The sequence below is a fragment of the Polypterus senegalus genome, chromosome 6 (genome assembly GCF_016835505.1).
Source record: "Polypterus senegalus isolate Bchr_013 chromosome 6, ASM1683550v1, whole genome shotgun sequence".
NCBI classification, from domain to species: domain Eukaryota; kingdom Metazoa; phylum Chordata; class Cladistia; order Polypteriformes; family Polypteridae; genus Polypterus; species Polypterus senegalus.
In genome coordinates this window covers 48732230-48748454 of record NC_053159.1, presented here as the reverse complement: position 1 = coordinate 48748454, position 16225 = coordinate 48732230, and the positions used below count along the sequence as shown (strand labels likewise).

General features: G+C 37.9%; 1 protein-coding gene across 1 annotated transcript in view; it reads left to right on the top strand.

Moving 5' to 3' along the window:
* cep104 (centrosomal protein 104) overlaps nt 1–16225 on the top strand; it is a 232996-nt gene that overhangs the window by 46981 nt on the left and 169790 nt on the right. Inside the window, exons 4-11 of the mRNA XM_039755038.1 lie at nt 1817–1869; nt 2529–2611; nt 2716–2871; nt 3072–3208; nt 3241–3283; nt 12161–12290; nt 12327–12361; nt 15824–15991. Of these exons, the coding sequence (XP_039610972.1) occupies nt 1817–1869; nt 2529–2611; nt 2716–2871; nt 3072–3208; nt 3241–3283; nt 12161–12290; nt 12327–12361; nt 15824–15991 (805 nt within the window). The remainder of the gene's footprint in view (nt 1–1816; nt 1870–2528; nt 2612–2715; nt 2872–3071; nt 3209–3240; nt 3284–12160; nt 12291–12326; nt 12362–15823; nt 15992–16225) is intronic.

The following is a 16225-nucleotide window of genomic DNA, read 5'->3' as shown; positions in this document are numbered from 1 at the left end:
TATAAATTAATTTATAATACTGAGTAAAAGTTAAACCCAATACGAATACTTTTTGAGGGCCCAGACAAATCTTCATAGAACATGATGTTAAATGAATTTCAATTTAACAAAATGTAAATCTCAGTATAATGAAATTTTTGACCAAAATGGCCACAGACAATAAAGTAATGCAATGTAAAAAATAAATGTTGTTCGTACACTTTCAGCAAAAGAGACAGTCTGTTGCAAAATTTCTGGTTTCTGGCATGCTCAGCGAGCCTATAGGTGTGACATCATACACATAGCCGAATTCCATGCACCATCCAGTATTACAGCTGCCTTTAGTGGACAGCTGGCCATGTTGTAACAGCAAGTATGTACTGTATAATTTATATTTTGAATTTTAAAGGCTCTGTGTTGACAAAATTGCACTTAATTTCATATTCAGTAGAAGAGTGGTCAAGTTACTAAAGAAATTAAAAGCATAAAGGAACTTGCCAGTTTTTCACAGTTAACTTTACTCATGGGTTACAAACTAAGTAAAATTCAAAGCACTCATCATAATTACTTTGTTGAAACAGGGTGTATAAGCTCCATTCTCTGCAGTACTCTAAACTAAACTTCAGCCAAGGAAGGACTTCATGTATTAGAAATGGGAATTTAACACTGGAATCCCTGAAGCCTTACAAAATATTTGTAATCCCAGGGCACCTTAAATTTCTTTGCAGCTCTCCATTAGCGTCTTTTGTTTTGCAAACGTGTCATTCAGCACAAGCAGCATGCAGCCTGCTATCCCATCCCCCCATCAACACAGCTCAAGTCTCTTTATCTGGGTGTGAGGAGCCTGTAGATGTATAGGGTAAATAATATATCTTTATGTGGAACACATGCATGTCATGTGTGTTTGGTGTCTACAACAATCTGGGTAATTGTCGATGACGGGAAATGTGAGACAACAAATGCTGAACACATACCTAAACAGAAACTTGACGTGAAGTGTATAATATGTGAAGACTTTGGTCAAATATCAAATAACCATGTGTGCTTTTATTCAAGAATATAACCAAAGAAAAAAAAAATCCTTCAATTTTCATGTTGCTGTCAATGAATTAAAAACCCAAGCTCAAATGTAAATTGCTAGAAAGTTGATATGTGTTCTTGAATGGTGCAGATGTAAGAACTGCTGTCTTATAATCAAAAGGTTGCGGGTTCGAGCAAGGGTGCACCTTGTTTTGAGTAGTGAGCTGCTATTATTCTTACTATAATATAAAAAAGCATACATTTCATTTATAGTCTGTAACACTTGGTGTAAATTTTGGCCCTTACTTGGCCTGAATGCCCTGGTTATGGAAGGACCGGGGGAGAGAGTATTTTCAAAACATTTTCTCCCCTGTACTGACAGAGGGCAACGGGGTTTCCAGGGCCACAGGTCATGAGCATAGAAGCTCAACCCTTTTGGGGCCCGTGGCCACGCAGGCGATGGATATTGCAGGGCCCTATTTGGCAGCACTTTTTCCACACTTTGGAGTGCTGCCAAAAGAAGCTCATTGGGCACCTGGAGTCTTTCCGGTGCCCTATAAATAGGGCCATAAACTGCACTAAGTTTTACAAGTAGACAAAATTTACCCCAGGTGTATTTGATATTTGGACTAAAGTGTTCACACATTATACACTTCATCTTATTACTATAAGATGGAAAAGTTTCTGTTTTAGGTATGTGTTCAAACATTTCTTGACTTGCATTTCCTGTCATCCTACATTCATCCAGATCATTGTAGACATGGAACCTGATGAAATGTATGCATTCCAAATAACAAAATATTATTTACTCTCTAAGTTCAGGCACCTCACATCCAGATAAAGGACTTGAGCTGGAAAAACTCAGCTTCGGTAGGGGATGGGATGCAGGCTGCTTGTGCTGATTGACACATTTGCAAAAAAAGATGCCGATGAGAGGTGCGAGGAATTTAAGGTGCCCTGGGATTATGACTTTTTCATAGGCTTCAGGGTTCTAGTTTTAATGAGACCTATATTAACTAGTTACAAGGCTGGCCCAGGACCTATTTCCAGTTTTGCTAATATATGCAGTATCTGGTTAAGGGCATTGTTGGGAAGCTGTTGCAGTAGTAAATTTCAATTGACTTAGCCATGTCTACTGCACTTTCTTACATATGTCCTTATTTGAACCTTCAAATTGATTCCTACAGAAACATATTGAGTTGTGTGATGTAACTAGTTCAGCTGCATAATTGACCAGTTTCCTACATGTTAGAGCCATTCTACCTGCATGGTGCTTGAACTCAAATATCTGGGCTCTGACAGTATTTTTGGGATCAGTGTTCCAGTTTTGAAACTATAAACCTATCTTCTGGAATAACCTAGAACATAGGAAGCATATCAAAATTCCTGCTGCCTAGTTTTCCCTTTAAATCTTAATAATTTCATATTTAAATGTTCCTACAGGAAGACCAATTTAATTTCTCCTCTGGATGACCTTGCTTTTGATATGTATCAAGACCCAGAAGTGGCTCATATAATCTGAGCACTAGATGAAAAGAAACAGGAAGCTGTTGAGATGGAGCGTTATGACCTTGCAAAGAAATTGAAGCAGGCCATTGCTGACTTACAAAAGGTAGGGTAGTTATAGATCAATCAGTTCTTTGTCTTGAACTTCATTTTCACTGATCTGTCTTCTCTGTTATGTACAACATGTTATATGTTAAACTTATTTTTCAGGTAGGCGAACGTCTTGGTCGTTATGAGGTGGAAAAGCGCTGTGCTGTAGAGAAGGAAGATTATGATTTAGCTAAGCAGAAAAAGCATCAAATGGATGAGTATCGTATGAAGGTTTATCAGCAGCTCAAACTACATAATTTACTGGATACTACGGTGGTCAGTATTTTATTTAAATAATTTGTTGTGTACTGTTATAATGTTTACATAACTACTTTTGTAGCTTTGTCTATTACATTTTATTCTTGCAGGTGTAATTTGAAGTACAGTATTTCCACTAATGCATATACAAAATACTAAAATTAAATTGAATTCATTTAGCATAATGCTTTACAAAATTTTAATTGTTTTACTTGCAGATACGCAGACCATCTGATTTTTTGCCAGAGCCTCTCAGTTATCCTTCTCCCCAGCCACAGAGCTCTGAACAGCCAACACCAGTACAGTACAAGCCAGAAGGGAAATGGAGCAACATACTGAGTCTAAGCCAGAGACTGCTCCTTCAAGCCCTTCACCCAAAACACCAACCCCTCCAGCAACTCCAGTTAAACCAGTAGTTCCCAAGATTAATGTAAGAACATTGGTCTATACTGTGTGATTGAGCTATGTCACTTATTTTTATATACATTGCATGCAGTATTTATCTTATTATCTTATTATAGGAAAAAGTATTCATTTTAAAGTAACAGGTTTGTGTAGCTCTGCAATATTTGTAGTACAAGAATATTTAATTATAAACGTAGCTTTGGAAGGGTATCTGTTTATGTGTTAGTGTGCTCTGCAAGTGTACATTTCCAGTGCACCACAACAAATTTTGAAAATAACAGAAATTAGAAATTTATTTCCCTTATCTTGTAGCATTATTTGCTTTGGCCTATGTCATGTTTGAGTAAGAACTTAATGAAATGTTGGCTTAGTCTACCATATTGTAGTTTTGGGCCATGCCATTCATTTTTACAGAATAAGGTCAAGCTGTTTCAGATTGGCTAAGGAACATTTATGGACTGCTATCATATCTTACTACAGATTTCCTGATAAATTACAAGCACATTCACTTACATTCTCTTTTTGTCGTTGTAAAAGAAGCAAAAGGACAAATTGTAAGAGTTAGAGTCCATCCCGTGTATACTGTAGAACCAGCCTTTTTTCACACAAGTTTGGTCAGTCATGAAAACACAGTACAGACAGTTTAGACGTTGAATGGTGGACATTAAATGCTGTGGGGACAGAAGTGGAATGGGAATGCTGGGAAAGGAACCCCTAGATGGGATTTGGTGACGTCATCATAGGGGGACCAGAGGGACAGAAGGAGCCTAAAAGTAACTTGTTCTGCTGGCTAGGGTATTCAGGTGGATTCAGGGCTGCATTTTTTCATCTTTCCTGTCAAAGTAAAGAAAGAGAGGTTAGCACACTGCCGTTGTCCCCTGCTGTGTGATTTTTGTGCTACTCTTTAGGTCTTTAAACTGCTCCCTAAGTGCTTGCGCGTGACACCGTGTAACTGGTTTGATTTTTCTGCATTATGCTTAAAAGTGTTGTCCTAAATATTGAAATGTCACTGTGTTCATAATTCTTTGATAGTGACACCAGCTTTAATTTTTTTATTGTCCTGGGGTTGTTTAAAAGGAACAGTGTTAATTGTTTTTTTTCTCTAGTCTCATGAACAATAGCTGCTTTGTACACAGGTGTAGAGTTTTTAAAGTAGTTTTTATATGCAGTATCATCTTTAAATGAGTGGTGTTAAAAAAGGCGTTAAGAGTGAACTAAAAACTTGAATTAATTTTTTTTTGCCATTTGTGATGTGTTATTTATATTTTTATTTCAGAATCAAATTAACAAAAATGATGATAAACACAATCAAGTATTGTGCTATTCTTAATTTCTTAAAGAACAATATGCCTGGTAAATCTGTACAAGAACTAGGGATGCTCCTGTCTGGTACTATTAGAGCTGACCAGTTTTATGTTACTAGAATTGCCCAATTCCAATACAGATTCACATTTTTTTTTTCTTTTTCTTTAAAATAAGTTTTATACTAAGCTCCGTATGTATTATATTAAAGGATTAACCTTGGTATCTTTATAATTAAAATGTAGACCATATGTTTTACCTACTAATTTTTATGAACAAAGTGAAATTCTATGTCCTTATTGTTCAGTGACAAAAACATATTAAAATAAACAAAATTGCCTGAAGATACATTAATTTTTACCTAATAATTTTGTAAGAAGATGCTATATAGTGCCTGACCCGACACAGATTGGATACAGGAGGCACGTGTAAAAGAAAAAGGCTTTTATTACTCTTCAGCTGGAGGCACGTCTTCCCCGTACTCCCCTAGCCACAACACAGTCCCAAACACCAGTACAGCACAAGCACCTTCTCTCTTGGCACCACCACTCCTCCTTGCAATGCAACCTTGTCCTCCTCCACCCGACTCTGGCCGATGAGTGGTGGTTGCTGGCTTCTTTATAGCTCACCTGGAAGTGCCCCAGGTGTTTGATCCCAAGACCCGCACTTCCAGGTGTGATGAATCTGTTGCCACAGGGCTCAGGAGTCCCAAACACAACACCCCTGGCGGTCCTGTGGGACCCAACAGGGCTGCCCTCAGCTCCAATTCCCAGGGCCCTGTGGAAACAAGGCACTACACCAGCCAGGGGTGGCCATCTAGCGTCCAGGGAGGTATTGCACTGTCCAGGGCTGCTCCCCTAAATACAGTGTGCAGGGCGTCCCGGCTAGGCATGGACACCAGCCGCCTGTCACAATGTATAAAACTATTTATTCATAATACACATAGCATAAAAGGAAATAAAATGCTTATTATAATTACATGTTGTCATGTTGTTTAACTCCTTTTGTAATGTACTTATCTGAAACAAAGCTTAATATTAAAAAGAAATTGTTTTACTATTTTGTAATATATACTCACACATTCCTTCTAGTGAGGTTCAGGAATAGCACAGAAACTTGCTCCAGGCCAAGTTTGGGTCCAAAAACAGACAACCTCTCTTACAAGACCCATCCTCTGCGGTCAGGTCAGTTACCTTCTCCTGGTGGCTTCTCTGTGCTGCAGGTGGAAATGGAGAAACATTAGCAAGGCCCCTCTGGTCCTATCATGGTACCGCTTACCTTAGAGGAGCCTGAAGGTGATCCTCAGGAGCACATGCATGACAAGATTGATTTGTTTTTAATTATGCTGGTTTCTTACCTTATCTTATACTTTTGACACATACAAACAAATAATAAACACTGTACAAACATTTAAAAGGGCTGCAAATCTAATCAAATGTCATAAGATGTTTTTCAAGGAGATACCGGACTAACAGGCTTAATAAATTTATAGATAAATCAGGCAAATTTACTCTTAAGCTAACAAACATATTGATTACTAAGCTGTAGTACTGATCAGAGAAATTTGCATTTTTTGCAGTAAACATGCTGCATTGCAATTACCTTGTTTGCAGAATATTTTCCTGGGAAAATTTTCCTTGGGGCTGGATTAAACAAACAAACATTTTTTTCCCCAGTGGCCAGTAATGCTGCGAAGCCAGTGTGACATTATAGAGCTCTAGCACTCATGCACAGAACTTTCACACATTAGCACTATAAGATCTATGATGGTCTGCTTTGGTTATGTAAAATGTTACAACCAATCGGTGCTCTGGAAGTGCGTTAGATGGACATTATGAGAATATAATGAGTTCTGCCACAGGGTAAACAGCAGTGAACCCTGTGCAGCTGGATGTTCACCACTTGGCTTATTTGCATGCATAATTAGCCTCATTTTTCAGCTATGATCCAAACATGTCTTAAAGGAGCCATCCCTGAGAAAGAAAACACATGTGACCCGTGAAATAATAAAAATAACAACACAGTTATTACTGTTCGAGGCATTTCTGAAATGCAGAGCATTGGAATAAGCCAGTCCCAGGTTGCTGCTTTTTGTATTCTATTGTGCTCCAAGACAGGAACTCTGTGAGCACAATGATATATATATATATATATATATATATATATATATATTATATATATATATATATAGTATATATATATATATATATATATATATATATATATATATATATATATATATAATAGTATATATATATGCTTATTGGCCATTTTTTTGTATTTTGAATGTGGTTATCTTTGTCTGGGTCTTTTGCTATTAGTGTCACAGTGGCATAGTTGTTGCTTTGCTGTCTCAGATCTCAGATCACATTTTGCCCCATAATTGGTCCAGCATAGTTGAGATGCTCCTGAGACCTTAGTTGCACCATTATATTCCCACCCAAAAGTATTTCAGTTCATTCCACTTCCTCATTGACATCAATACATTTCACAGACTTTGTTTTGAATCCCGAACCTTTCTATGATTTCTCTAACCTCATGATGAATTGAACTCTGCAGGGTTCTCTCATTACTAATGCAATGATTGCAAAATCTTATTTATCTGCTTTTGTTATAATTAAAAATGTGAAGTGCTGTGATAAACACAAGCTAGCTGACTGTCACACTCAATGCAAACAGTGTTTGTGTTAGCGGAAAAATAAAAGGTCTGAATTCATTAAAGCAGCTTTTCTTGCCATTTGTCCAATTTCATAAAATGACTCCTCTGATTCTGTTTTCTCAGTTTATTACTCTTATTTCTTTACTGTAATGTAATTTAATATGAAAGACAATATTCGGTCAACTTTCTTTTCTAAAACTGCTTTACGCTTTATGTCTACGGTCAGTTCTTATAGCAAGAAGGACACATATGCAGGCTTAACTATCTTAATATCTTCCATTACATAAATGAGCACTACAACTCAATTACTCTAAAGCTAAAAACGCTGATGCTGCAAAAAAACATTTTTGAGATTGGCCAATTTATTGATCACCGTCTATTGAATATCGGCGGTTGATCAATAGGAATATCACCTGAATAACCAGAACTGTTCTTTTCTGTATATCATAATCCAGAGATGGGCTTCTTTTAAGAATAATAAAAAGAAATACATCTTTTGAAAATGTCCCAATTTTTGCAGGCTTTCAACATTTATGAAATAAAATGTTTTCATCTTGTATAATGGAAAATTAAAAAATGACAGTGTTATTAGTGAAATGAGGAAGTAGCAAATCCTGTGCATATTGGGCACCCAGAATATTGAATCCAGTAGTGAGGTATCACTACTTCTGAAGTTCCAAGGAGAATCAGAAGGTAATGAGTAATAATGAGTTTGTACTGGAAAAATTTAAGAAGCAATTCACCACTGGGGATGGCATTTATCAGTTTTAGTCAAGCAATAACTGGAAAAAACAGAAACACAATTATTTAGTAAGAAACCAGTGTTGGTAACATCATGTGCATGATTTTTAATGATGTTATGGGTATGGTCCACAGTGACTACATGACTCAAAAGATTCATTTAAGTGGTCAAATATAATCCTAATTTGCATTTTCGGTTGGCTGTCAATCAAGTAAAAGGGTGGTCCAGATCTAATTATACAGATCCAGATCGTCTGGATGACTTTGATTTATGTGGGGACGATTCCAGTTCGGCGTGAAGACGATTCTTCATGTTGTCAGTTTGCGCACTTCTTGATGGTCCAGGATTTTTTGAGTGATTTTCCATGTAATAATCGTAATAAGTTATAGCGTAGTGAAAATTTCATAATTAGATCTGGACCACCCTATACTTATTTATGACTGTGCAATACTCATGCTGGTGTATTTCAAAGGCTGCTCTGTGATACTTTGGATTGAAGAGGTTGTAAACTAGGGATGGGGTATCAAATTTTGATACCGTCAAACCTCCTCCCTATTTTACCTCGGTATACGGTATACCGTGAATAATAAAAAAATTGTGACGTAAGGCTCAGACAGCATCACCAAACTGTTGGCTTGTGCCTAAACCGTTCAGAAACTGAATATCAAACACTAATACTGAAACAATAACAAAATAACATGCAGAACAATATTAACAACTTTTATTAGCAACAAATAGCAGTTTATAAAAAGTGCAAATACAACAGTCAAACAGAATTAAATTAACATAAACATCCAGAACAGTTTTCCCGTGAGAGCAGCATACACAAATCAATTAAAATTAAATCACACCGCCTGAACAACTTTTAATAACAAATATGAGCAGCTTATAAAAAAGTGCAACTAGACCCACAACAGTCAACCAGAGTTGAATTAACATAAACATCATCCATATTATAAAAGTATTGCCAAGCAATAGTCCTAAACAAAACGTCTTCTTTCCAATATCGTTTTAACGTAAACCAAATAAAAATACCTGAATCAATTAAATAAAAAATAAACACAGTGCGAAAAGGAGCGAATGGCAAGTGGCATCAATCTATTCAAGATTTCGCTAGAAAAACCAGCATGTTTACTTTGTCCGGCTTTAACAGGACGCGTTGTGGACCGACAACTTTACCTGCGGTGCTGAAACCCGCTCCGATGGTGTGCTTGTGGCACAGCGCACAGGTTCTTTCGTGCCACTCGCGACATTTGGGAAACGCCCGGCAGCATTTTTCCACCAGAGAAGTGGGTCCTCGTCTCCTTGAGTAACTGGCTCCAAACAGTAGGCTGTTATTTCAGCTCGACTCGGTCCTCTACGGTGCCGCGGGACCTGCCATTGCATCAGATTTTTTGCAGCATACTCCCCAAAGTCATCTTTTTTCGTGAAGGTGCAGGTTGCTCCTCTCCCTCTTCCACTCTGATGGCCACTGGACCTGCTGCCTCTAAGCTCACGATTTCAGCCTGTAATTCAGCCTTGGTCTCAGCCAATGCGTTGTCATCCATCTCATATCCTCCACGTAGCGAGGTGCGGGGAAAGTGCATTTTCGCAATATTTTGCGCACTGAATTGGATTCATACTTGGCCTCCAGCTTTGTTAGAATTCCAGTTTTGATTGACTTTGTTAGCTGGGGGTCATTTTCTGACGCAGCCAACATATTGTCCCTGCAGAGCTGTAGTATGGGGAGGATACAGGAACTGGTCACATAATTTTCTCCTGACAAAATATCAGTGAAGTCACCGACTGGTTTCAGTGCTTCGTGAACAGCTTTCAAGACGTCCATGTCCTACCAGGTCAGGGACAGGCTGCTCCTTCTGTCATCAGACAGGACGTGTCTGATCGCTCATTTTATTTAGGCCAATTCATTCGTTAATAAGCGAATGAATGAATAAATAGGCCTAAATAAGCGAATAGATGCATAAATAAATAAGTCCATTAACGTATATTATTCCACTTGGTGAAATTTGCATGCACATTTATTTCAGGCTAAATAAGTCCCTATCGGCATCAAGCCTGCATTTACTTGATAAAAATACAGGAAAAAATTACAATTTAAAAATGGTTTTCTATTTTAATATAGCCTACTTTTCAATATAATTTATGTGATGCAAAGCATATATATATATATATATATATATATATATATATATATCTCCCTTTTTTATATTTGAGCCCTGCCCTGAGGAACTCTCTGCACGTTTTATGCTTACCGTTGAGACTATGTTTTGGGAGTCCCAAGTCCACTTGCTTCTTGTGGAGTTCATGCTTACGTTGCCAGCTGTGTGAAAAGGCCCGACAATATTACGGCATAGTCCGGGCTCGGTTTTGCCTCTGGTCATGCAATCATTTGTGACAGCCAAGTTTAGATTGTGACCGAAGCAGCATAGCCACGGCCAATGCAGGGACCTGATTGCGGCATGAATGTTGGCAGCGTTGTCAGTGGTTATGGCTGAAAGTTTTTCTTGTCAAGTTGCCATTCCTGAAGTGCAGCTCTGGCGCAGCAACAAGATTGTCTGCTGTATGACTCTCAGGAAAATCGTAGTTTGGGCATTTGGATTCAAGTTTCCAGTCAGGTGTAATAGTATGGACAGTCAGAGACATATATGGTGTCATGTTAACTGGCGACCACATGTCAGTTGTTAAGGAATAACTGTGTGCGCTGACACTTGAACATTGTCTCTAACTTTACTATATAAATGTGGGATGGCTGTTTGTAGAAATATTTCCGTCCAGGCAGCTCGTACTGGGCATCTAGGACCTTTACCATGTCCGTAAGGACTTTTTCCACTGTGTGGAAAGAGACCATTCCTTCGCCAAGTATTTTGTCACTGCATCAGTACAGGTTTTCCAACGGACACTGTCCCTTTTGTACTTTTTGCTTTCCGAAGGCCCCCATTATCGTCGACTGCGTCTGGCGGTGGACCTAAATGTTGTTGGTCCTGCATCGGGAGGCGTTGAAACTGTTGCACTGAGTGAACTCGGGTCCATCCTCGCAGCAGTGAGTGGATGGTGGTTTCGTATATCGACCTTAGGTTCGATGTATTTCCATCTCTCGCGGTCACCTTTTGTTGCACAATTTCAAATTGCCTCGTCCGTATTTACCGCCTCTCCCTTCTCGTTCGGCCGAAACCCGAAATACTGCCAAACTGCAGAAGTTGTGTTCTTTTTCGAGACCAGGTCACTTGGTGCGCGACTCGCCATCTTTCCCCACCTCTCTTTTTCTCCTCCACGCTGTCACGTGATGACAACCACATCGCATACGCATTTTTAGGCATTAAATAAATTATATTTAATATTTAATCCTTGTCTCCTATATAAGTGCATTGTTTTTATGCGGTATACAGGTATTGAAACTGACACCGTTGCTATTTTTAGATCCTGCAGGATACCATATTACCGTTTTACCGCCCAAGCCTATTGTAAACCAACCTTGTTTTCAGTTAAGGCCCTGGGTAACTATCACATATTCCTCAACATGCTCGGTGTCCTGGCTCAACAGGAATAGGTAAGTAATTTTTTTAGACAAACGGGGAGAAGCGTGCAAATGGCAAAAAAAAAACAAAAAACAAACAAATGGAATTTAAACAAAGCAGTCAAAACCCAGATGAGATGCAGGAGTCAAAATCAAATTCAGACTAAAAGTCAAATAGGCAAGACACGAAGACCATTAGCAAAAAGAGAATTTGTGTTTAAAGGATTTATCTGCAGATTGGATAAAGCTTGGTTCAAATTCTGACCTTTTATACTCCAGAGACCACACCCCTAGAAAAAGGGGACGTGACCCAAATGACGATTGTACAAAATGGCAATCTATTGCAGAAACAGGACCCTAAAACTTAGCCCTTATCATGACATTTGGGACATGCTTTGTTAATTATAAAGATGTCTAATCTGCTGCAGAAGAATGGTTGCATATACCAAAGAAACTACATGCTTTGTCCCAGTTTTTTGAATGTTGTAACAAACAGTATTTACAGTGAGTATAATAAAAAGTATACTTTGGTTTTTACTAGCATTGCACTTTTTGTCAGACTCAAATTTTTTCTTATACCCTTGTGTATACTGCAATGTATATACTGTAAGTACAACAAAGATTTTTACAGTCTCAATGTACTTTTAAATAAGAGTGGTACTAAAGAACTGTCTTTCCATTACAGGTTAATTCTTTGCCATATGATGAGAGACCTCTACCTGCTCTTCAAAAACAAATGGGTGAACAGCAGAGTTTTCCTTCAGAACCCTCACCTCCCGATTCAGACAGAACTGCTCGAGGAACAGGGATCACTGGTAACCAGAGCCCTTAACAGAAAAGGTTCTGAGGAGGCCAGTTTCCCAATTGCGTGTATGGTGAAGGCTTGGTAAGTTAGCAAAGTATATTAATTTATATTTTAGTAGTGCTATTAATGTATGAGGTTTTTTAGCTTTCGAAATTTGCCTTCCTTACTATACTATTTGAAGATAATTAAATATAATTAAATACAGAAAACCCCCGGTTACTAGACAAGTCCTGTTCTAGTTAACATTCATAACCTTATTTTGAATTTAAAGTGAAATCTCCACTGAAATGTCTGGTATTGGAAATATTGACAAAAATGCAGAATGGTTTATTGCTTATTTTGCAGAATAACATTTGAGATTTGCTAATTAAACACAGTACGATACTATTACTGTACTTAAAATAAAAAATGCAAGTAATTTCAAAATGAATCACGAGTAGGAATTGTATGTTGATTTTATTCTCAGACTTCCTGCATTTTTTTTGATAGTGACACAGAACCTCCTAGAGTTGAAAAAGACATACCATAGTAATGTAGGCATGAAAATCCACAACTAACTGATAATTAACCTTATTAAATTCTGGTCATCTGATCAAAAACCCTACATGATTAAATATAATCTCGGAAATAATATATAGTAATTTCAAATACATACATTTCATGTGTGTTCTGTCTCTACGATCTATGTTAATGTAGAATGACAGGAAATCGTGGCAGGAATTGTTGAACACATAGCTAAAACAGAAACATTTTTCGTGTTTTGTAATAATTGACAAAATGTAGACATGAAGTGCATAATGTGTGAGACTGAACTCAAATATCAAATAAACACTTTCACAAAAGGTACAAGTTTAAGTTCAAATTCAAGTTGGGAGCATGCACTGCTACAGTGTGTTGCCGCACCCACCTACAATGAAACAGCTCAGGATCCTGGTTGGCAACCCCAGGCAGACCACGTGGTCCAGTCCCACCTCCCGAAATAACCCTCCATCTGCCATAGCCTGGTATTACGTGGGCGCCTTTGACCTGGTCCAGCCACTCGGTGCCAACAAGTGGGGATCCTACAAGCTGGATCACCTTCAGGGAAATGTGCCACATGGCGTAGTGCGAACTGATGCTCCCTCACAATGCAGGTAATGTGCAATTCAGCACTCCATGAGCAACGCTCATTCGACACAAGGTCAAATTAACGGTACCCAAGGATTTTCCGGAGGGCACAGTACCAAGAGTCAGTCTTCATCTCAGGTCACTGGATAGCATCCATGTCTCTCAACCATATAGCAGACAGGGACTCTAAAGACTTGGACCTGTCCTTTTGCATAGATATCGGAGTGCCACACACCTTTTTCCAGCGACCTAATGACCCCCATGCTCTCTCAATCTGTCTACCATATACAGGTATACTTGCATTTAAGTTCTCCTGTGGATAAGCCAGGGCTTGATTTTCGTATAATTCCTGTATTTTATAAAGTCCGTTGTATAAGTCAAATGTGGAAACTGATGCATTAATCCAAGAGATTATGATATAAAGTGGCATACCTCATTTATTCCAGTTCAAAAAATCAGAGTTTAATCTGCACTAATGTCTTCTTGGTCCCCAAATGGATGCCTAGGTGGTGGGCATGAGCTAGTTCACAGACCTGCCACCAGTAGGTGTGGACAACTGGTAGCAGTGTCCTCATCTTGTCCTACATGATACAATAAATCATTATTTAATACAAAGTGTGGTCACTGTGGCATAGGATGCAACATGCATTGGTTGAAATATATGAAATAAATCTCAACATTGTTATCAGAATGGAAGGCAGCTTACATGGGGCGGTCCTATCGCTGTTCCTGCTGGATGACCCTACATGGTTGGTTATACAACTCCACCTCAGCAAGCTCAGTCCATTGCTGTCCCACCTGGATTTGGAGTGCCTATAACTCCGCTGCCATTGCCCACAAAGTTGTTGTGATATCCTGGGCTCATTTGTCTTCTGAATCTTTGTTGATGCTCACCTACACCACTGTAAAAGATTTGGGGGACACAGTGACATAGTAATATGTAAAGGCCAGAAATAAATGCTACTTTTCAGCATTTCTCTACGGACGCGAATAATTGTCTGACAACTGACTTTTACAGCTGTAAGAACTATGCTAGTCAGTTACAATCTAGTCTTAGCAACATTTGTTTATATAGCACACTTTATCATACAAGACATGTAGCTCCTAGTGCTTTGCAAAATGTTGTAAAGAGGACAGAGACAAAAGATTTGGGGCAACACCGTCACCCTGTATGTTGTAAATACAAGAAATAAATGTAGCTTTTCAGCAAAAAGGCGTCACTAATGATGCAAGTCTCAGATCGCACTAAGATGGTGACACTTTGGTTAAATGCCAGCCAGGAATTAAGAGGTGATTCAGACACTGGAAGTGGCGTCAGAGCAATGAGGTTGTCAATCATTGGTCTATAGAGGAGGGTGTTATAGAGTCAAATCAAATGTGTGTTTATTGATTATGAGACAGCAGTTGTACCCTGTACCAGCCAAGAGGACATGTCTATATTATGTCAATTGATATTTGGGCTTGGTTTTACACATCGAAGCAACATGTAAATTGAACATTATTTATATCTTCAGTTATATTCTTGAATAAAAGCACACTTTTTGTTATACCTTTTGTAGCGTTTATTTGATATTTGGACTTCAGTCTTCACACATTATACACTTCACGTCAGCATTTTGTCATTATTATAACATGAAAAAGTTATGTGTTCAACATTTTTGCCTTGAATTTCCTGTCATCCTACATTTACATAGATCATTGTAGACATGGAACATACATTAAATGTATGAATTTCCCAAATAGCAATATATTATTTACCTATACAATTCCAGACACCTAACTCCCAGACTTCAGCTCGGGAATTTTGTCAATCTGACTTTATCTGCCTCAGTGGGGATGAGTGAGCAGGCTACCTGCTACCACTGCTGATTTGCAAAACAAAGGCGCTGATGAGGAGGTGCAGTGGAATTTAAGGTGGCCCAGTATTGCAAATATTTTTGTAGGCTTCATTGATTCTATTGTTAAATCAGTGCAGTCTTCAAAGATTCCTGAAACACTTTATCTAAAGTAGGGTCAGCTATTCAAGTTCACTCCTAATTACCACATCAAAACTTCTTTGAAAAAGCCTGTTTTGACTGAGGAAGAGTAATAAATACTGTGGCAGTCATACATGCATAACATAAAGTAACATAAAAAATATGTATTTTTTGGATTGAGTATTTCTTTAAGACAAACACAGCCCAGCCCCTTTGGGCCTTCATTAACGTTGAAGCTTCCTGGACATTTTGTTGCTTTATACTTTTATTAATTTTTCTCAATAGATTTGAAACAATAATAATCTGTTAACTGTCTCAGAGCAATTATTTTGTTTTATAATTTTTTTTCAGTAGATAATACCATCAAAATCAGATTTTAGATTTACCTTTTTCTGTGTATTAAAATTATTTGATTAAAGTAATTGCTAATAGTTATAGATTGTGCTTTCTAATTCTTTAGGTGGCAGGAGCTTACTCCAAAACCTGGTCCTATCGTGAGGATGCCTTATTAGCTGTCTACAAGAAACTAATGGATGTACCAATGGGAACATCAAAAGAAGATTTGAAAACTATGATTCGTGCTGCTATCTTTCTTGTCCGGAAAGGCCTTTTGGACAAAGTTTCATCAGTAAGAACAAAATGTTTTCTTTGCTTCATTTTCATCATATTCTTAAAAGTAAATTTTGTTTAAAATTATTTTAAACTGTAGTGATTGAAAGGTCACAGGTATGTAAATATTGATTATATTTTACTGAAATCATATGTACTAAATAAAGCATAGTTATTTTTTGCTTTAATTGGAAATGTAGAAAACCTAGTAGCGTAAAGACTTAAATAAAATAAAAACGTTTTATTTGTATTT